At 40.6% G+C, this 22,036-nt stretch overlaps 2 protein-coding genes across 3 annotated transcripts; one reads left to right on the top strand and one right to left on the bottom strand.

Annotated features, from left to right (window-relative positions):
• Positions 1-332: 332 nt before the first annotated feature.
• homer1 (homer scaffold protein 1) lies at positions 333-16,086 on the bottom strand. Of its 2 annotated transcripts, none has more exons than XM_026297220.2 (9): positions 15,829-16,086; positions 7,071-7,227; positions 5,592-5,723; positions 5,025-5,117; positions 3,349-3,491; positions 2,552-2,711; positions 2,353-2,463; positions 2,179-2,259; positions 333-2,053 (listed from the first exon to the last, which is right to left on the bottom strand). In XM_026297220.2, exons 1-9 carry the CDS (start codon positions 15,903-15,905, stop codon positions 1,865-1,867), a joined length of 1,143 nt encoding a protein of 380 aa, XP_026153005.1. In that variant the 5' UTR covers positions 15,906-16,086; the 3' UTR covers positions 333-1,864. The 2 variants fall into 2 exon arrangements, with proteins under 2 accessions (XP_026153005.1, XP_026153004.1); XM_026297219.2 differs by lacking the exon at positions 15,829-16,086 and adding an exon at positions 7,898-8,634.
• A 1,760-nt stretch (positions 16,087-17,846) lies between these two features.
• LOC113124174 (cardiomyopathy-associated protein 5) lies at positions 17,847-21,597 on the top strand. Its single transcript, XM_026296661.1, has 2 exons — positions 17,847-18,148; positions 18,726-21,597. The coding sequence occupies exons 1-2, from the start codon at positions 18,024-18,026 to the stop codon at positions 20,971-20,973; spliced, it is 2,373 nt and encodes a 790-aa protein (XP_026152446.1). The 5' UTR covers positions 17,847-18,023; the 3' UTR covers positions 20,974-21,597.
• The last annotated feature ends 439 nt before the right edge of the window (positions 21,598-22,036 follow it).

Genomic DNA, 22,036 nt, shown 5'->3' with positions numbered 1-22,036 from the left:
GCCGATGTAAGAGTTTAATAAAAGTATTTGTCCAAAACCTGATGGCTCCTGTGCACGGAGGCTGGTGTGCAAACACATAATGAAACACAGTCGTAGTAATTTAAAATGTCTCCATAGGAGATGTTGTTATTATTGACAGATACAGATCATTACTAAACACTTAAAAATGTCCTTATATCAGCGTACAACTACATTATAGTGGGTTATAAACAACTCCAATGTTAATATACTGCAGATAAAGGCTAAACAGTCTTAATCAGTATTTTCACAGCCTCCCCCAGTCTGGTTAAATAAAAAACACCCAGATTATGAAAGAACAACACAACGGTGGGTTTTCATTTGGTTTGGTTTTACTATAAACTTTGTGTCTTTAAGCATGTAGTATAATCAACATTTAAAAGTCTTATTCAAATGTTTTTTCCCTTTCAAGCTGAAATTTTCATAATTTTCAACATAATAAACCGCTAAAATCTTGTCAAGTCTCTCAAATGTACCCGAACCAACAGCAAGCCCTTAAATAGTGTTCTTCAGGTGTATATACTGTAATCCCTCTCAACGCTGCTGAATTTTTGGCAACAGTAAATCCCACACACCATAACAAACGTACCACTAGTTAGCTACCATTGATGCATCTCTGTACCAAAGGCAACATCAGCAAAAATTCAGATCTGTACAGGAAAATGTTATTTGGCAAAAGAAAACAAAAGATTCTCTGCAAATCCAAACCTCCTCCGGGCGCCTGCTGTAGTTTCCTCTCATAAAAAAAGTCCCAAAACGTTGCCAGTTTTTCCAAAAACAAAAAGCACCTCAACACCCATGTACCGGACGATACAAAAGATTAAGTGAAAACGAGATGTAAATAAAGATCTTTGTGTTTGTACAACTTTCATTATAATTAATCTTCAGTTTCTTTAGTAATAAATTAACAAAACAAATAAAAATAAAAGGATTGCACTTCAAATCGCAACAGAAACGAGAAAGAAGGGAAAGAAAACAAGATCATCTGATTCACCCACACGCACAAACTATCTTTACAAGTGCACTATGTATTTGTTGTAGTAGTACTCGTTAGAAAAAAGTGTATAGAAAGAAAAGACTACTGAATCAAATCCCGTCTCGCTTGTGGTCTGTCCGAGAGAGGAGTAAAATTACCTGAAAGTGAGAGTGGAAAAGTGTTGATTTACCCTCTGAAGCTCCTTTTTTGTATTGCTCATATATTGTATAAGAATACTGCAACCGTCCTAGGCCAGTTTTGGCAGTCCCTCAGTGGATTAGTCACATTCAACCGTCCACAGTTCATGTAACAAAAAAAGATCAATCTGTGTCAGACAGATCCTCAGACTGTAGGAAAAGCTCGAGTCCTTCGCGTTTGACTCTTGAGTGTTCATTTGGCTGACGATGACCGTTAGTGGCTGAAAAAGTGAGGAAGAGGGAAAAAAAAAAAAAAAAAGAAGATGGCAAACAATCACCAGCTCCAGGTGACTGCAAAATGCACCAAAGCGAAGCTCAGAAAAGTCGTAATAAATGACGGAGCAGAAAGCAAAAAGAAAATCTGGAAACAAAAATTATAAAAAAGTGGATTCATTCGGAGTTTGTGTCGTCAAAGAGTCAAGAATAATCCAGAGTGGAGCGGAGGGAAGGCATGGTCCAAGCGAAGCCATCTTCGCTCGGCTGTTTGTAAACGACGTGAACGTGTGTGTGGTTGATGCATAAACTTGTGTGTAAACATACGTGTATCGTATGCATGTGGGGGAAAAAAAAAAATTCAAGTTGTTCTACGTGTCAATGAGCGTAAGTGCCGGTGGCTTCACTCCAGACTGACTCTGTGAGCAGCTGCTGCTGCTGCTGCTGCGTGTGTGCGTCTCTAGCTACCTTCGATGAGCTTGGCCAGCGTGTCCCGCAGCTCGGTCAGCTCGAAGATCTTGCTGTCCAGCAGCTCCAGCAGGGAGCGCAGACTGTCGCGAAAGGCTTCCCTCTCCAGCTGGCTGCTCTCCAGACGCTGCTCTAGGTCGCTCAGCTGGGCCTCCAGGACCTGGTTCCTCGACTCCGTGTCCTGATGCAAAACACAAATTAGACACTTGGACGCATGGAAGTAAAGTCTGTCAGAAGCTGACGGCTCAGAAACTCTTCCAGTTGTCTGGTCTGTGGAACAACAACGTAGCACAGTGCTCTACTCACCTGGAGTTTCTGTGCAAGGGCGTCTTTTTGAGACTGAAACTCATTGGCACTCTGCACCTCTGCTTTAAGTCTCTCTAACTCCTGGAGGTGTTTACAGAAAGAGTCAAAATTAAGCTCACAAGCGATGTTTGGGTGTTAATACTCTCAACACTAACACATCCACGTCACACACACCTCCTCTTTGGCCTTCAAAGCCAACTCCAGCTCCTCTATCGTCTGGTTAAGTTCTGTCTTTTGAGATTTGATGACTGTCGTTTGGCCGCTCACACACTCCAACTCCGTCACCTGGCAAACAAAACCAATCTTCATCAGGACATGGCAAAAAGAAGTAACTTTCAGCCAATCACATCAGTCTGTAGAAGAAAGTGAGTACCCGTTTGTGCAGCCTCTCAGCTTCCTCCTGATAGGCCGCCAGCTGTTGTTTCCACTGTTTGACGTTGGCTGTGGACTCGAGCAGAGCTGCTGTCAGTTTGGCGTTGTTCCCCTTTAGTGCCGCCAGCTCTGCCTCCCAGTGCTTATTGATGCTGGATGAACTTGAAAGACACGAGGAGACAAAGAAGAACGTTATCAGGACTGAAACTACAAACTGTCATCATGGATTCTCTCCCAGTCAAGCAGCCTGATTAAAATCCATACATTAAACCAACTGCTGTAATCAGCAATGTCAGGAAAAATTTAATTCATTTTCACTTTTTAAAACGTATTTTTCTGCTGCATTAACATCCCCTGATGTCAGTGTGATCAGACAACAGTATGTACAAAGCCCATCTCTGCTCATTTGGTAGTTTATAATTAATAGGAAGGATGTGTGCTGTGTTTTAATGGAATGCTTCTGTGCTGTCCTGAGGCCCGGGGACCGGATTAATAATGAATGAGTGAATCGACACATTCAGCAGACGCTGCAGCGCTCTGCCAAGTTGGTTTTAAAGCAACACTCCTGAGAGCTGCTAACAGACTAGTAGCGTCACATTTACACTGCTGGATATGATCATTTAGTGATCAGGATGAGTGAACATTTAAAATGCTGTTTCATAAAAACTACCCTGAATGAATTAAATTGATTTTAAAATCACATCTGTAATATAATATAATATAATATTTGGTGATGTTTGACACTTTGCCTCCAGTCGGGCACCGCTCTGACCTCAGGTTTACCTGGCTGCGGTTTACCTGTGCGAGAAGGGCAGAGCATTCTGGGAAGGTTCTGCTCTGGCTTCAGTGTGCTGAGGTGTGTCTGGTGTGACTCTCTCATCGTCTGTACCGTTGATGCTCTCCGAGGTCAAAGGTGACAGCAGATCACCTGGAGCTGACTCCTGATTTGACACATTGCGGAAACAAAAAACACTGAAATGCACAGAGAGAGAACTGCATTTTGGGAAATCTACTTCACTGCTGCATCGTAAGACACAACAAATCTTCTGTGACAAAGTTTGAATGACTCCATGCTCTCAAACATTTTCAGGACTTTCTGTTGAAATGCAGTTGGGATGCCAAGAACCAGAAGCCTTTTCCTCAGCTCTGAACTCTGAGGATCATGCTTAATGATGATCATTACAATTTAAATTTAATTATGCAACTGCACATTTTTGATTAATCGTTTGTTTTATTCTGGTAAGAATTCAGAAAACAGATAAATAGGTTATTTTTTTGTGTTTTTGAAGACATATTTTTAATACACTTGACTCACAAATTCTGACAAGTGGCTTCTGTACCGACTGCCTTATCATGACGACACCATTTCCCTTTTGTATTCGTGGATAATGGTTGTCAGTCACGACTGGCAACTGCTCCAACATCCCTAACTGCAGCTGACTGTCAGCTTTTGAGAGCATGAAAGGAGAAGAGTAGGGTTGTCTGAGGGAGGTGGGAACCGTCTGGTTTTTGATCTGACATAAAGATGATAGAGGAAGTTGTTACAGACTGATGACAGGGTGGTCTCCAAAAAAGAAAGTCTGGTTTATTATGCCACAACCATGACAATATGTGATTAGCTTTGGCTTTATTGATGTGAACAAGCTGTCAAATCCGTCGCTGTGCTAAGAGATTATTTCATTTCTTAACGTCCCACAGACGAAACACTGCAGGGGAAACATAAGAAGGGAGTGGAGTCTGCTTTATTAAGTCAGGGTAAAACTGGGGTAAAGGGCCATCAGTTCAGAGTCATGTGAACATTTTTCTGTTTATTTTACCTTCTTTTTACCAGGTTTGTTGAGTGATAACACATTCCTTTTTACAGCGCCACCCTGAGGAGGAATTGGACGGTAAAAAAAAAAAAAAAAAAAAAGCGCCAAGGTGTTAGCTTAGTGTCTGCAACAGTATAATTGTGAGAGTAAACGTAAAGCCACATAAACAACAGGACAATCCAGTGCAAAACTCAAGAGTTAGAGTGAATCACATCTTGGAAGAACTTCAGTAAAAGCAAGAGATCTCTTCTCTTTTTCCCCATCAAGGTGATGTTTTACATCCAGCAGGCAGTCCTCTCTCCTGCCTCTTCTGGCACATTTCTATGGGCATGTTACCACCACCATCAGGTCATATAATGTAGAACCAATTGGCATTACTGTGTTGCATCAACTGCATGTGGATGCATAACGCAAACAAAACTGGAACACTGTCAGAAAAACAGGTCAATATGTCCCACTAGAGGTCAAAACTCACTGAAACATCGTGTGTCATGTCGGCTAAATAGAGCCAACAGATGCCTGTAAGCTAACATGACACTGTGGCAATTAGTTTTCCACCCCCGCACATCCTCCAGAAACCCATGCGTGTGGTTAAGTTCAGCACTTCAAAGAGAAAACACAAAATGAATGCAAGGATGCAACAGAGGAGGAAGAGTCTGTTACCTGAGAGGGAGTGCTGGTGAGCTCCATCTTCTCCTGAGACTTCTCCTTGGCTAACCGCGCTGCCTCCTTGAACTCCGCAAACTTATCTGCAAACTGAAACGATGAGAGGGAGTAATGATGTAAAGGCCTGAGTATAAGTCGCCTGTGATTATCAGACCGTCAGCCTTTCATAACGTCTGTTTTTCATCAGCTCTCCTGTTCAGTGCTCATCACTGAGTCTCTCACATAAGTAAAACATGAATACAGTCATACAGTATGTAACACCCACATATGTGAATCTTGTCTTTCAGTCCCATGCTCACACTCTTGAAGTGGTCAGAATCATTTTCTTTACTCAGACTCATCTGTAACAGCTACAGGTTTTGACCTCTGACAGATTTCTTCCCCGATTTATTTCTGCAATGATGTCAGAAGAATTCTTGACCACACTTTCAGTCAAAAACTAAACTGGGTTTAAGGAAACACTGTACAATAATGCCTGTACAATAATTTCTGAGAGTGCACAAAGGAAAACATGTCAAAATCTATGTCTCAGGATCTTGCTGTGCCTCTTTCCTGTGTGCTCACCTTGACCAGGTGGCTCTCAGACGAGAAGCCGAGGCCGTAGACGGTGTTGGCCCGGCTGTCGGCCCACTGGCCAAACTTCTGTGATGTCTTGGTAAAGGTCATGTTGGGGGTGATGGTGCTGTTGATAATGGCCTGAGGAGGACAAACACACACACACACACACACACACACACACACACACACAAAAGAGCAAAGGCGGAAATAAACACACTGGTTGTGAAGCACCATCGATTCAGCTGGAACTGCGGATGGTGTTGGGGCTAAAGCAGCTGGATGTCTGGCTTCTACTGGGACCAGGGGATGTGTGTGTGTGTGTGTCTTGTATTGACATGAGTTGGTATCTCCACTGTTTGGTAAACAGGAAGCAGTCAATGAGCAGCTTTAAAGCGAGTCCAACTGACTGTAACGTTATTGATCTGTGTGGGAGAAGAGAGGCGAGCACAGATGGTTGTGATCATACATTTATACAACGAACTGACTAAAATAAAGACTCTCAGAACTTTCTCTCTATTTTCCCTGTGATTACTTCTGAACTACATCGTTATTTCCTGAAAACTTTCAAGAAAATATTGGAAAATAAAAGACCACATATAAATGAACAGGGTAGATCAATATGAGGATAGGGGATCCACTGCCATTGGCACTTTCCTTTAGATACATTTAAATAAAAATGCAGGTATATGCAAAGGTTTAAATGAACATTTAAAAATGTTTGCCGACTTCCTGAATGAGGAAAACAATACAGCCAGAAAGATTTGCCTTCGTGTGGCATCTGTCTCTGCATCTGTTTTCTTTCTCTCTGCTGTGAAGACTTATTGTTGTCTGGATCATAATGTCCTCCGGCACCAGCCCACCCAATCTCTGCTATTTCTAGCAGAACACAGCACAGCTAACTTAGTGGTTCAACAGCAGCAGCAGTCACCCAGAGAAGCTCTTGCATAACTATGCTAACCCCACCCCTGCACCTCTCTCAAGACTAAAATAATCACTGCCACAAAGATATGACAGACCCTCCCGCCCCTGCATTGCTTCAGCACACAGAGGCCAGGCCGAGGCAAAGAAAACAGACAAGCTGAGGTGGAGGAATCACGTCGACAAGAACAAAGATCCAAATGTTTCTGACTGATTTTGGCGATTACATGAAATTTTATTGATCTCTACTCAGGAAATCAAGAGAAAATTCCATTATGGGATGAGGACTTTGTGTAATATTTAAAACCACAGGTGAATTCAAAATGGAGGGTAATATCTTTATTAATATTTATCGGCAAATCTTCCATTTTAGCGGTGTCAAAGTGAAATGTGAGCACAGGTTGAATGTTTTGGTCACTTTAACATTCTGAATGCTGGAAGCCTAATATCCTAACAAACAAAAGTGGAAAGGATGGAGGCTGGACTGTGTTCTTTGTGGTGATCACTGATAGACATAAAAAAAACAACAACACACAGACAGAAATCCTGTGCTATGACCGCACACACCTTAGATCCATCCAGACTGATGATTCGGTATACGTTCCTGGTGCTGTCGAAGAAATAGGAGACCGTGACAGCATGTTTACTTGTGGGAAGCCAATTCTTCTTGGTGTTTGGGTCGATCTGGAAGACGTGGGCCCGTGTGCTAAAGATGGGCTGCTCTCTACACAGAGAGGAAGAAAGAGAGAGGCAGGGAAAGAGAGATGGAAAAAAAAAAATCAGTATCTGGTTATATTGTAGGCCTCAACACTGAGGCCAAACTGCCTTAGATATCCTGCGTGTAACTGAACACAGGCCTGTGAGGAGGAAAACAGCTTTTAATTACACAAACAGTTAACAACAGGTTGTAACACTTGCTTTAGTCACCATTTTGATAATTCAGCCAAATATTGTGTTATAAAAAAAAACAAAAACAACACAGAGTCTTCAATAATACTTGCAGCTCTGTGAGGCTGTGCTTTGGCATAGATGTTCTTAGAGGAGCTTAGCAATAACAAAGGTATGATGCTGATGCTCAACAAGTACAGCTGAGGCTGACAGGAATGTTATTAGTTTGGCAGAAAATGTGGCAAGACTAATGATGTTTAATCATCAAATATTTTCACAAAGAACTGATGAATTGTTTAGTTTATAAAATGTCAGACAGTGTAAAATGTTTTGTCCAATATTCAATGATATTTATTTTACTTTTATAAAAATATATCCGAGAGGCTGAAAACATTTTTTTTTTTTTTTTTACATTTGTTATAGTTAGTGTAGAAAGACAAAAGAATTTGATTTGTGCACCAGAATCTACGACAATTTCACTACAAATCAATAAATGAATTCCTCACGGTGGCATCAGGAGATCATGATTGTGACGATTCATCTGGTAAATGCTGTAAGTCGAGAGCACAGAGGAAAAACTAAAGTCAGTAACGTTCATCCTCAGAGCACCTTGGTCATTTTGCACCAATTGCAATGATTTAAACAAAACAAAAAAAAAAAAAATCTCCATATCTTAGGAAAGGAAGCAGAAGCACTGAGGATTGTGATGAGTCAGAGGAAAGTGAGAGACAGTTTCCCTGCACATCAAAATTCACTTTTCTTCTGTGTTGCTGTACTGCCAGTGACTGGACGGGAAAATAAATAAATAAAATAAAAAATAACACCCACCAGGCTTTCACACTAAGAACAAATGTGTTTATATGCAAAAGGTAGATATACAAATCCACACAACCTCCCTCGTCACATCATGTTGTAAAGTCACCATATTAGCGACATATTCAATTTCCTTTAAATCAGAAACAATGACTCCGTAAGAGAATTACTACACAAGCATGAAAACACCTAGTCTAACGACAAATATACCAATATTAAAATTAGCTCCGTAGTATAGACTTGCTTCAATGTTCCAAAACACAAATAAACCCAAATCCAATGATCACTTCATTATGTGGAGTTAATGAACCTTTGCTGTCAGCGGGTGATAAAGGCAGAGTCATTAAAAATGATTTATACTCCAGATAAAGCCTCATGGAAGCCTGGAAAAGTGTTATACAGTCATACTGCTACGAGTTCAGCTACCGAACTGATAGTTACTCTGCTAGAACATTGCCGTATCACACTTACGCATTTTGGCAGTGTCAGGAAAAGGCATAGTGCTGGGTTGAAGTTCCAGCAGAGCTGCGATATGCGTTCGGTGATATAACCAAAGACGTGTTGCGCTATATTTAGGAAACATTACGTAGAGAAATATACAACATGAAGATATCCACTTACTCCATTGCAGTGGCTGTACACTGTTGAAGAGGTGGAGATCAAATCCAGTTTTTGTGTCTAATGAAAATATGAAAAAGTGGAAGGAGAAAACATCGCTACACAAATATAAGAAGAAAAGCCCTGAATAAGAAATGCAGAATGTAATATGGATGCAGGAAAGGCAGAGGAGAAAAGCAACAGAAACAGACAGACAGTTGAGACGGGGGCGTGTTTCTTCAAACCTGCTGCCTCATGTGGGTGGTTAAGATAAAATCAGGCACAAATTATTATGCGTTTTTTAAAGCAGTAAAAGAAAGAGCAGATATTCTGATTTATTTCAACCCAGTTGAACAGTGCAGCTGAGCCCACACAGACGTGGACAGTGACTGGAGTGTTTCAGAGATAATGACAGAAAACCATGGGACCCTTTACGGTGACAAGTGCAGAGGGTGTCACAAATCACAGCAAAGGCTCTAAGTGACTCTTCAATACTGATGCTCATCCTGAGCAACTTGCATGACAAAGCAGGAACTAGACTAATTAAAAAACAACAGGTCAATTGTTTGGAGCCAACAACATCATGTAGGTTCAGATCAATATGTGGACAGAGTTGGTACGCTGCCATATTTGTCTGGCAGGTGCAGACAGTGTCGCTCATTTTCACACCTGTGGCACCTGTCACAGAAGCAAAGCAATGTGACATTCCCCAACGATTCTGGCTGGAAACTCACAAGATGGTATATTTGAGGCCTTGTATTTGTATGTATTTGTATGTATGTGTGTGTGTGTGTGTGTGTGTGTCAGACTTCACCAGCAGAGCGTATGCTGACGTAGACACTCCGAGAAGCAACCACGCCAAAGGTGACCTAGAAGCACCTGTCCCAGCCTACAGAGATCAGCAGGCTGTTGACAGCATCAAACAGTGCAACGGATGGAAAAACTCCCAGGGTCTTGGAGTAAAAGCAAAACAAGCTATAAATGTCTCGTTGTGACTGAAACATTTTTTAGCCGGAGATGTGCAGACTCTGGAAATGTCCCCATTTGTCATTTTCCTGCAGATAAGGCACAGGACAGATGTTTTAAGTTATTTTATATTTAAAAAACAGCTTTTTGTTTTTTTTATATTAGAACAACTATTAAGTTTCTGTATCTAAATTGAGAATGTAAATGGCATTAGAGTATATGGCGATTAGGCTGCAACAGCCTCATAAAAATTCTACTATAAAAGGTGAAAAAGGAAAAAATAGACATTTTATTTTGGTGAGTGTGATATGTGTAGCTGAGCACCGTAACAGACCCATTATCTTGACGCTGGGCTCAGGTAATATAAATGTTGTCCTCTTTCTGCCAGTCTGCCTGGGATCTGATTGCTTAACATGTGAGCAGAGTGTCCCAGGTCTCCTTTGGGACACAGCGACACAGTAACTGCTCCCCTCTCTGGGAACCTCTCGTCGTGTTTCAGTCTGTTAATTAAGTATCAGCAGAGTTGAGACCTGGCACGTGTTATTTAAAGATAAACAGCTAATCACAGACATGGCGGTAATGTGAGTGCATGTGCACAGAGTTCACACTGGCTCACACTGGCTAGATTGTACTGTACTTTTTCTATCCAATGTAGTATATTCAAGTGCAGTAGTACATTATAGTGGTGAGTAAATGTATATGAACAAAGGGGATGAAATGAAAATACATTTGTCTTTGCTGTGGAGGTTTCACTGCCCATTATGAAGATATTTTACTTCATTTGATATCATTTGCTTATAGAAAATATGGTTCTCATTTCTGTCAGACTTTATCAACTGTAGTAATTAAGATAATGTAAAGTCTATGAGCGGGTGAAAATCCCATGTCTCCTGCTGACTTTCTGGTGTTTCCAGCTGACTCCATTTAAAACAAGACCCTTGTAAAGGTGATGGTTACATACATGACGTCAAGCTAAAAGGTTTGAAACTAAAGCTCACGTGTCTTCACCAGTTAATTTTTTGAAGAACATATCCAAATAAAAAGTTGTTTCTCACTGTAAGCTGTTGTACTTTGTTCTAGTATTGTATTCTGTATTATCACGAAACATGTATATGCATTTCCCTCCTGCATAACATTGTCTAGACGCTTGGCTGAACACTTCGACAAGCCAAACAGGTTTACACGTCTATTATTTCTTTCATCATTATCTTTCACTTATAGCATTACAAGAAAAAGACGTTTAGGCTGCGGGCCAACTGGGGCGTTTGGAAAAAGTACTGTCACCTTGGAGAACGAGTTTAACTGGGATTATTGGAGCACTAACATTTCAAATCCAATAAAGAGAAGGATAGAGCTGCTAATATTAGCTTTGATAAAGAATCACCAAGACTTAAAATACTACAGTGCAGTTGAACGCTGTTTAATCCTCTAATTACACTTTTTATTTAATGGTTCTGGACAAGACTTCAAATTCACTTTAGGACTTTAAGGCCAACTATAAGAAGTAGGACGGAAACAACATGGAAAAACATATTTATTATATTTAGAGTTAGAGTCGAATCTATTCCAAAGAAAACAACAGATTTCATAAACAAAAAACTTCCACTGCCTGGAGAAGAGACCTAGATTTTTTTCCAGCTAACAGCTTAGATAAATTGTAAATTCACTTAGTGAATACACAATAAAATATGTGAAAAGTTGTGTGAGCTTTTGCTATGAAGGCACAGCTTTATTCAAAACAAGCACTTTATGTTTGTGATTTAACTGATTTTGATTTGATTAAAACTAAAAAGGATGAAGTTTAGTTTATAAAAATACTTTTTCCCCAAAAAGAAGAAATGAATATTAGTCCCACATTTCACTGGTTTAAGTCACTAACTCCAGTTACACTGACGACAAACATGTTCTTTTGCCGTTTTATTTACTGGGTTCCAGTCTCAATTACCACTTGTTTTAAAGAGGGTTTTAGCAGGGCATTTTAAAAATCAGGGTGTCATTAGTGTGACAGTGTGGCCTAGATCAAAATCTGCTCTGGTGGTGTGTGTCGCTATGAGAGCGCATGATGATTGTTAGCCCATAATCCCTTTTCACAATGAAATGTACTGTGGCATTCAAGTCTCAGCGCCAAGTGCTTTGACAGAGGAACCTGAACACTGATGTTATCAAATCAGCAGTTCTCTACTTACAAGCAGGGACACATTCACAACCCAGATGATGTTTTCAGATTAGCTTCTAGTTACACTCAGTATGTTCTGCATCAGGACATGTCACTGTGAGAAATCAGTCAGGACACCGACACACACACCGTATTTATCCTAACACCAACTTAAAAGACACAGGGTGTAACTGTGTTTAATGCTTGAATGTTTCTTCTTCATGATGAAGTTTACCCTCTGCCTTTTTCTCATTCACGGGTCTTTATTAAATTAGGCCGTAATGAAGCAAGCTACTGCGGTCGTCGCTCTTTTAGATGTAACGAAATTGTCTTTTTACAGATTAATCAGCCAATTTTTTCTTAGTAATGGATTCATCGTTTAGTCCAAAAAACATCAAAGAAGGATCAAACGTTTACCAAAAAATATTCACTTTATATGGCAAAAAAATCAAAACAGCCCATTAAGTGATTAATCCACTTATTGTTGCAGCTCTGAAATTAATAAATTAGTCTGTTTTGATCCATCCTTTCATTTTCTACCAATTATGAAGTCAAGGTTGCAATAATTTCATTAACTGTTTCTACTGATTTTCCATCATACTTTCCTGATGTGACTGTGAAACAGAATTTAAATGTGAAATTAAAGTGTTAAATTGGTGACCTCTGCAGAAATCCTACGTATGTGTGTCTGACTGCAGGTGTGGTTGACTCATCATCAAACTCCTATTAAAATGAAGATGCAAAAGCCATATTGATTCATATTATCATTAGATAATAGTACATGCATATCACTTATACTGCATATGGAGGAGTATACCGAGAAAAATGAAAATAATCTGTCAAAAACTCCCCTGCACTGTCGGCTGTGGGGAAAAGAAAAAAAAAAAAAAACATCCCTGCATTACTAACTTAACTGCTGCCTGCATCGTCATGGCAACTGCCCATGTGACTCAGGGCTGGTCATGAGCTGCGAGCATCCTCCAGCCTTCCCACATGCCCCTTTGCCCAATCCGATCACAGCGTCCCTGTCCGTTAACCCAGTCGCAGTGGGTGGCAGCAGGGGCTTGGCAAGGCAATACCCTCCAGTTTGAGACACCCATATGTCATTCACTGTGTGCAGGGAGTCCAGCAGATACAAGACAGCATGTGAATGGATGTGGGATTATAAGCAAAGGCGATTTTGGCTGACACTTTCAGGCTTTTATTCTGACAATTTTTCATGATAAAGACTGAGGCATTAATAGCTGAAATTCTACCTCCACATTAAGTATCTTTACATTTAAATTTAGAGCAAATGTTAACTTAAAAACAAATACAAAATCCAAAAATCCCAAAAACAGTTTAAAGCGATATAGTAGGATATCACAGAATAAGAGTTTTTTTTTTTTGTTTAACTTCTTTTGTTAAAAAAAATGACTGGAACAATGAGCTAAAATTAACTACAGATTATTTTTTGGACTACCAATTATGTTTAATTATCTTAACAGCTTCCAGTAAATCACTCAAATCTGTATTTAGTGATGTGAGTTCCAGTAACAGCAGTCTGTGCTCCTAAAATATTGTTGTTTCCAGTAAAAACATCCAGACTGCAAATCAATCTCCAACCTACTGGCCTGACCAGTAAAGTAGAAATTATTGCCTGGACATTGTTTTACTCCAGGTGCCATGTTTCAGTAATACAGCTTGTTTAAAGTCATCCATTATACAAGAACGGAAGCTCCAGCACTTGCTGGAACAGCCGCGTCTGACTCGCTAATTAATCGGGTAAGTGCACACACAGGACACGCTCTCTTTTTGTGTCCAAGGAATTGATTGTTGAATGGATTAAAACCATTGGCCTGGAGAATTACAGAGGATGTGCTTTGCATGAGGAGGAAAGCTGTTCACCCACCCCACCCTTCACAATATGACAACAAACCAATCACATGCTACATCATCTGCTTTCATCTGGAGTAAGAACTAGGTCGCTCTTGAACAGGAGAATCGCCATACATCTGCAGGTTCAGCTACATGTGTTACACGAGCCGAAGTGCAGGAGAGCTCATTACTATGTGATGGTGATTTAAAGAGGTTTATCTCTCACGAAACAAATTCTAACACTTTTTTTTTAAACTATAGCTTCTTCTGGGACAGCCAGCAGTCATGTCTTATTTTCTAAACATCATTTTAATCGCATATCTACTGCTTTATCCCATCTGAGCTCTGACACTTGACCTGCTCTCCATCGTCAATCAGTAGCCTGCTTCATTACAGCCTAATCTTATGGCTTCTGTGATCTACACTGTCTCACTATTATGGGAGAGTCTGAAAAACAATGATGCCAGTGATGACTAGGGCTGCAAAAGGATATTTACATTATTGTTTAATTGTTATTTCAATTAATCAATAAGGCTATGAAACATTTTAAAAATGATGGGCTGAAGGTGACATCTTCAAATTTCTTGTTTTGTTCGATTAGAGGCCTAACACCCCCCCCCCCCCCCCCCCAGATATTCAGTTTCAGATGACATATCACAAAGAAAAGCAGAAGCTGGAATCTGCAAATATTTGTCTCTTTGGTGTTCGACTGCAACAATTTGTTAATTATCAAATTTAAACTAGAGTCTCATGGATACAGCATTTTTAAAGACCAATTTCGATATTTGGTTATTTTAAAATCATATACGTCAATATATCAGCCGGTATTAAACAAAGACTTCCTCTTCTCATTCCCAACATATGTTTTGTGTAGTTTTTAGTCCCCACTGTTCAAAATCAAACTTATTGATTTTGAACAGTATTTGAATGACATTGAAGCACACTCCCTTTAGCTTTGCTTGTCATTTATCTGCTGTTATAACTGCAAATAGCTCATATATCTGTCAGTATTATGATTCATCAGTCAGGCTCTAATTTAAAACTACGAAGGACTAACTTCCCAGAGATCATTTTAAAAATCACACTGTACCAAAACATTCGCTGCATTGCCACATCTGAGCTCTGGTAGTTGACCTGCTTTCTGTCATGAATTAACCAACAGCTTGCCAGCTTCATTACAGCCTAACAGTTTGACTTCTGTCATCTAAAATGCCAGGGTGTGCAGGCTGTGTGTGGGCAATACTGATGGACAACCACTGCTATCACTAACACAGAGCTGCATTTTTTTGCTGTAGCCAGACATTTGACTATCCTGCTCCATGCAGACTTAGTTCATACAGTCACTCACACCCTGACATGCTGAGTGAGACTTACATGTTACATTTCACCGTGTTGCAAGGTACATACCCCATTTTGGCTGGATCTGGCGGCTGAGCTGAGTCGACCTGGACCTGGTCTGTGGTCTCTGGAGGGTGGTGTGAAGAGGCTGGAAGCTAGCTTCAGCTTTCTGATCCTCCTCTCTCCCACTAATTATAATGTTGATGTGACTTCACAGCCGGCCGAGCCACGGTGCTGTTGTCAGTCCGACATGACTTGTTCTTGTTGTTGTTGTTGTTGTTGTTGTTGTTATGCCCTTGGGTGCATTCTGGTCGGGGGCGTTTCTGGGTCTCACCCAAGTAAAGTGATGACTGAGAACACAGAAGCTAACCGTTAGCTAGCTAGCTAGCTAAATAAACCCCAATTTATGCCCCCCCCCAAAAAAAACAAGGAGGATTAAGGAGCCAAACCTCTGAGTGTCAGAAAGGGCTGTGTGATTTCTACACCAGTTAAACTCAAACTGGAGAAAATGCCTTTTTTATTACAAAGTGAAAATATCGAAAGTCAAATGTTATTTAGCCGTTTGTGGTTAAATAGCACAGATAGTTACACGGTATTTCTGCATTAAGCTAGCTTTAACGTTAGCTGTCCGTTAATGTCAGACGTGAAATCTGGTCGGAAAACTTGTAGAAATAACTAGTTTTAAAAAAATATATATATATGTATATTCACCCTTCAATCTCAATAAACCGACTGTTCATAAATCCCCGTTTCAGTCGCTGGCTCTTTCTTGGCGTCCGCTGTGCCATGAAATTCCTTCAGCCAAGAGTCTGATTTTAGCGACTTTCAGAGGCGAAAACTGAGACATTTAAAGCTGCTTGGTAGTGTCGGACATCTTCTGTCAAGAGAGGGCTTCATCTCCGCCGCTTCTTTGGTGGAAATACAGAAAACACTTGGTGCACACTCCAGACTTTAACATCACCACCTCCTCCTCCTCCTCCTCCTCCTCCTCCTCCAAAGATTATTTACAGCAGCTGAGCTTATTCAGCGGCGTCGATGTTATCCAAAGATTTAACCACACGCTAATGCATGTGCTCAACAAGCCGACTTCTTGTCTTATTTGTTTATTTCCTGTCCTCTGGTCAGCCCCAAGCAGCCTGTCTGGTCTCTGTCAGCCCCTCTTCTCATTCATCAGCTCCGTCCTCCGCGGCTGCTCCGAGGGCGCACTAAATTATCGACGTCATCACGTTGAGGTCGGACGTAATTGGCAATAAACTATTTCCTCACATCCGGCATGTAGAGTGATGGTCCTGTTTGTTTTGCAGCATTAAACACAGAAAAGGTGAGTACTAAATTACACTACAAGGTAGGCAACCTACTGCATTGACCTTTTAGGGGGGCACAGGGCAAATATTCCCTAGTTGGGCCCCCACACTGACATCACACTTTACATGGCAGTTTCATTATTTCCTTAGACCCCCAGAAAATAATTAGTGCTCCCTGCTCCCCTTTAGCTTCCCATGACCTGAACCTGTAAGGCTAAAATATCAGTTCTCCTTTGCTTTTCCAAAAAGCAAAAGATAAGATGCAATTTCATAAAACACTGTTCTAGCAAATAAACTCGCAACTAATTAAAACAGTACCAGAACCACAAGATGGATGACAGAGAACCGATCATGGTTGATATTGTATGTCAGGGGTGCAGATTTCTGACAGTTTGCGATTAATCTAATTATGAGCTAGAATATGTAGATTGTGAACCTGACAGTTGCCCACCACACTAAATGCCTACACCTATTTAATGTCATAGAGGATAATCCATAAACTGCTGAAGTGTTATGTATCGTTTCTGTCATTCAAATCAAGTGCATGATGAATACAGGTGATTAACTACAGTGACAGAACACCCAGGTACAGATTCTGTGCAAGTGATTATTGCCATCTTCTGGACAGTTATTGGCATGGCTCACCTGCATGCATGGTTTCAAGAGAAGGAAAAGACCAAAATGTAAACATCTCAATATTTAAGTTAGATTTTTTAGAATGAAGTCTAATTACAGGTAAGTGCCAGTGGGTGATTGGTATGAATAATGAAATATACTGTAGAAATATTACCAAAGCATCAATGAATTATTAGTTTTTAATCTTTTATAATGTTGTTCATGTAAAATTAAAACCTGTTTAACACTAGTCAAGTATGACTTTGTCATATCAGCTGGGCAAGTTTAGGATTTTCAACTTTTGCCCAGATACAACCTACTGACTAAAAGTAAAACCCTCCCCAACTCCCCAGACTTTATTTCCTATGTAGTATCCCTGTCACACTGCAGACAGACATTAACAGGTGCAAGGTTGACATTTTCATAGGAGCATAAGAGTAAAGAAAAATCTGTTTTACACACAATATGATGAAAGTATTTAGAGGTGTTGGTGCTCAACCTTGTCATTTACCCTTTAAAATTTACCCATTAGATCAGTGTCAACTGTTAAAGCCTAATCAGGGATTTGTTTATGAACAAGTAAAAAACACTCTTTGTTCATTTCTAAATGCATATGACAGGCTGACAGATAGACCTGTGAAACTGCATATATGTTAACAGCACAGAATTATATTTGGACCTGGCAGAAAAATAAAGCAGAGGCATTTACTTAATGTTGAAGCATTTTTGAAAGTTCATATATAAGTTACAGGGTAACCTGTTTTACTGTATATGCCAAATGCAAAAGCTCAGCCAGTGTGAACAGATGACAAACTAACCTCCCTGCATGCAAATACTTCAGATGAAACACTGGAAGACTAGTTTTCTATTTCAAGATTACGCTGAGCATGAAAACTCAGCTCGGGCCGGCTTGCTTTGAATGTGATCAACAGAGCAGTGCTGGGTTGTTGTGAGAGGCTAAAGCACATTCATCAAGTTAGTACTACAATGGACACGTTGACGGAAGATTTTGCACGCTCAGATGCTGACGATGAGATGACAGTGTTGCACCCTGAAGACATTACAGAGCAAAATGTCAATCCTGGTGATGAAGTGGAGGACCTTCAAAACAGGTAGATGTTGTAAAGTGCAGATATATTTCTGCAACCCATAGTCAACATTATGTGTGTGTAATTTTCACATTAGTTGATTATATTTCATCAAATCTTAAAAAGACGAGGAGTTACAGTTTACATATTTTACAATAATAAACTGGATCCACATGATCCTTATGTAATTATTAATTAATGGAGGAAATTCCATTAGTGACCTGTACGTGTTTGGCTGAGTGTGTTTACTCAATTGCCAGTTCATTAGGTACATCTAGCAGTCTAATTCAGCTGTCTTGCAATACAAAATATAAACTTCAGTTTTGTTAAAACCATTTTAGATAAGCAATGACCTGTATTATTGTTTTTGAAATAGATTCCATTGCCTCTTGTTTTTTTCTGTTGTTATTATTGTGTCCATCCTAGGTATAAACAGAAAAGTGAATTTAGGCTCCATCTAGTAAGATGATTTTTAGCTTCTAACTTTACAAGATAAATTGATGGGAAAGCAAGTCCAGATTTACAAGAAGATGTAAATCTGGACAGAGTTTGTGGCGTTTTACTTCACTTCCACATTGTTTATGTGTTTCTGTGGCTTCAGTTTACGTGAGGCTGTCCATGATGACAACGTTCGGCCTAAGATGCAGTGTCTGATGATGGACTCCTCCTTCTCCATGGTAACAATGCAAGGTGAGGACAGTGGGATTGCATGGGAGACGACCCCTAGTCGCTGCACCACACCATGGGCGTCTGAAGTTGGAAACCCCACTGTGGAGCACTGCTCTCCAGCTGCAGTACGACCTGCAACACCTGGATCCCATTCAGCAGGAAAGATTATCTTTGTCATGGATGAAGAACTGATTTCGAGACGGAAGAAAACTAAAGAGAGGGTAAGCTCTCAGAAGAGCCAGGCAGACGGGCAACAAGAAGACCCTGTAGGAAGCTCTGAGAACATCTCAGGAAGGCCAGAGTTAGTGGGAGTCTCACAGCCAAATGTGAAAACAGAAGGAGGAGATGAAGAGGAACTAGCTGATCCTCTAGTAGATAAAGAGCAACAGCTATTCAGCTTAGTGTCTGAAGGCTCTGAAATCCTCAACATTGTTGTTCCTCCTAAATTGGCTACTGTGGATGAAGAAGAGAGCAAAGAAATGGTGGACAACTTGTCTTATCTGGAAGACAGCCCTGTTCCTAAAGCCAGTGATGAGAGCCTGGATTACGAGATGTTGATCTCAATAGATGCTCCAGTGGTATCAGGTGCAGCAGGAGGTGACCAGGTCAGGCCCCCACCTCCCAGTAATACACAGGTAATGGATCCACCAGGGGCGCCAGTGGCTAGACCTCTGGGTAGAGGTGATGCTGGAAATGTGGACTATTTTGAGGCGTTCACACTGATTGATGCTCAGGCTCCAGGAAGTCCTGCTGTGATCGCAGAGCGAGGGGTGGGACCAGAGGCAGAGGTTACCATTGAGGGCCAGTCTAAAGACACCACTACCAGCAAAACAGCAGTGGATTATGAAATGTTAGACAGCATCAGCTTAGAGGAAATTACTGGTGAGCTTCTAGATGAGGTCTTCTATGGTGGTACAGACGACTACCTCATGAAGAGTCCAGACAGAGAGGATGGTGCTGGAGCAGCAGAAGGAGTGCCCTGCAGGCTCCCTTCAAAACCAAGTGGTTCAAATTTATTTGGAAGTCAAGAGGACATCCTTACTCCAATATTTCTCCCGGAAGGACCCCCAAAAATTATTGACCCCATTTTGCTGGAGGAGCCCAAAGCCATGTCCTTCCTGTACACCGACCTGTATGAGGAAGCAATTGGCAGCCGAAAAAAAGATGAGGATACAGAAAGTATGACCTCTGAGAAGTCTTTCCACAGCAGGAACTCAGACCGGGAGGCCAGGGGATATTTAGAGAAATATGCCCTGATAGATGAGACTCCTGTGCTGGAAGGGGACCCAGCTAATACAGAAAAATGCCCAGAGGAAGGTCCTCGGATGCTGACACAAGATTTGTATTCCGATTTTCTGTCCAAGCCTGAAAAAGTTAGGGTGCCAAATTCAGAAGAAGAAATCACAGACTTCTTTAGGTCCAGTGCCAATTCTTCTCCTTGTGATGTGGATCCTTTCCCTCGGTCACCAGAAGAGGATGAAACTCAGCCAACTACAAAGAGTAAAGCCAGGACAAACAAAAGTGTCTCCATAACTGTAGAAAAAGTTACTGAAATCCCAGGAGATCCCCTTAGCATCTCAAGCTTTGAGTTTCCCTCAGAGGATCCTGACTGGGAAAGTATGGATGAAGCCTTGATTGAGAATGATGTTATCGTGCATACAGCTCAGGAACTGCAAAAGCCAGTTGCACCTCCAAGGAAAAAGTCAATGTCCTCTCTTAAGGCATGTCTGGACCTAACACCTCTGACCCCAGTGGATGTTCCTATTCAGGAAAAAGAAGAGGCTGGTGGAAAGGAAAAGAGAGAAGAGGAGAAAGAGACAGCATCACCAACAGAGACTGCAGATGAGGGGGATGGTGATGCAGAAGAAACGATGCAGCCCCCCTCCAAAGTTTATTTGTCTGAGCATGAATTGGCTGCAGTGGAAACTGGATCCACGCAAACTCAAAGTGTAAAAGACAGTGAGGAAATAAATGTCAGAGACACACAGCCAACTGCTGTGGAGGAGAAAGACAGTAAAACAGTAGAGGAGAAGAGTGAAACATCTCCAGAACAATCACAATCAGAAGATATAGAAAATACAGAATCAGCTAAAACAGAGATAAATCCAGAGAAACAAGAAGATACAGCTGCCACACAAACTGAACCAGCTAAAGCTAAGGGACAGTGTATAATACTTTAGTCTAGATACAGTGGTGCCAGTTAAGTTAAGTGTTATATTTACACATTCAAGGTCTTACTAACAGTAAACAGCACAATTACGCAACACTTCACTGAGATTCAGCTTCAAAAGTGTGCACAATACAAATTTGTATATCTCACCCCAGGTTTTTTTTTTTAATATAAATTATATATGGGTCTACACATACCGCATGAATTCAGAACCGAGTCTCCTATACAATATGCACTATTGCACTGGATGTTTTCTTTTGTTTCTCCAGGTTAACAGAGTCTTTGCAGTGTAAGACACCTGGCAATATTACATGAATCGTAGCATGTTTGAAGAGAGAGGTTTGGGTTAGTGTGAATAAAACGGGTGAGTGCATGCAACTGTGTGTGATGTTAAGTTGGATCTTCTGCTAAAAATAATCCTCTTTGGCTGTTAACCTGACACCTCATCTCAACTAGGAGGCTATGTACCCACTTGTAAACAGGAAAAAGAGTGTAATACATGCAAATGTGCAAGGGCTTTTATTTATTTGCAGATCACCTTTAATTCTAACAATAACATTGTTTAATTTTCATTGCTGCCAAAGATTACACTCACTGTAATTTATGCCAAATTAAAACAAACTTTTTGACTGTGTCTGCCTGTTCCTTCCTTATTCAAATCAGTTATTGGGCAAAACTTTGGATCATCAGGCAGATTCTTTTTCCATACAGTCGAAACGAACTGTTCAAGATCCTCTACAAACAGGTTTTTAGACATATAAAATACTTGCTTTCAAATATTTTTCCATGAATATGTAAATATTTTTGTATTTTACACTGCTGGAGATGTGACTTTAGGAGACTGTACAGTGCAGTATTGAACCTACACATGGAGTCATTAAAGGAGGTTTATGTTAAGCATTATTTGCAGATATTGTTGCTTCCAGGCCTAAATCCAAAGATCCCATCTGGAGCTCAGCAGTGATCCCAAGCCTGCTGACCTTGAAGAGGAAACTGAATACACACAAACGGACATAAACTTCCACACACAAGCACATCCACAAAACATGATGTATTAGCTGAGGTAAAATATA

The sequence above is a fragment of the Mastacembelus armatus genome, chromosome 12 (assembly GCF_900324485.2).
Source record: "Mastacembelus armatus chromosome 12, fMasArm1.2, whole genome shotgun sequence".
NCBI lineage: Eukaryota > Metazoa > Chordata > Actinopteri > Synbranchiformes > Mastacembelidae > Mastacembelus > Mastacembelus armatus.
This window is presented reverse-complemented; position numbering and strand designations above follow the sequence as displayed.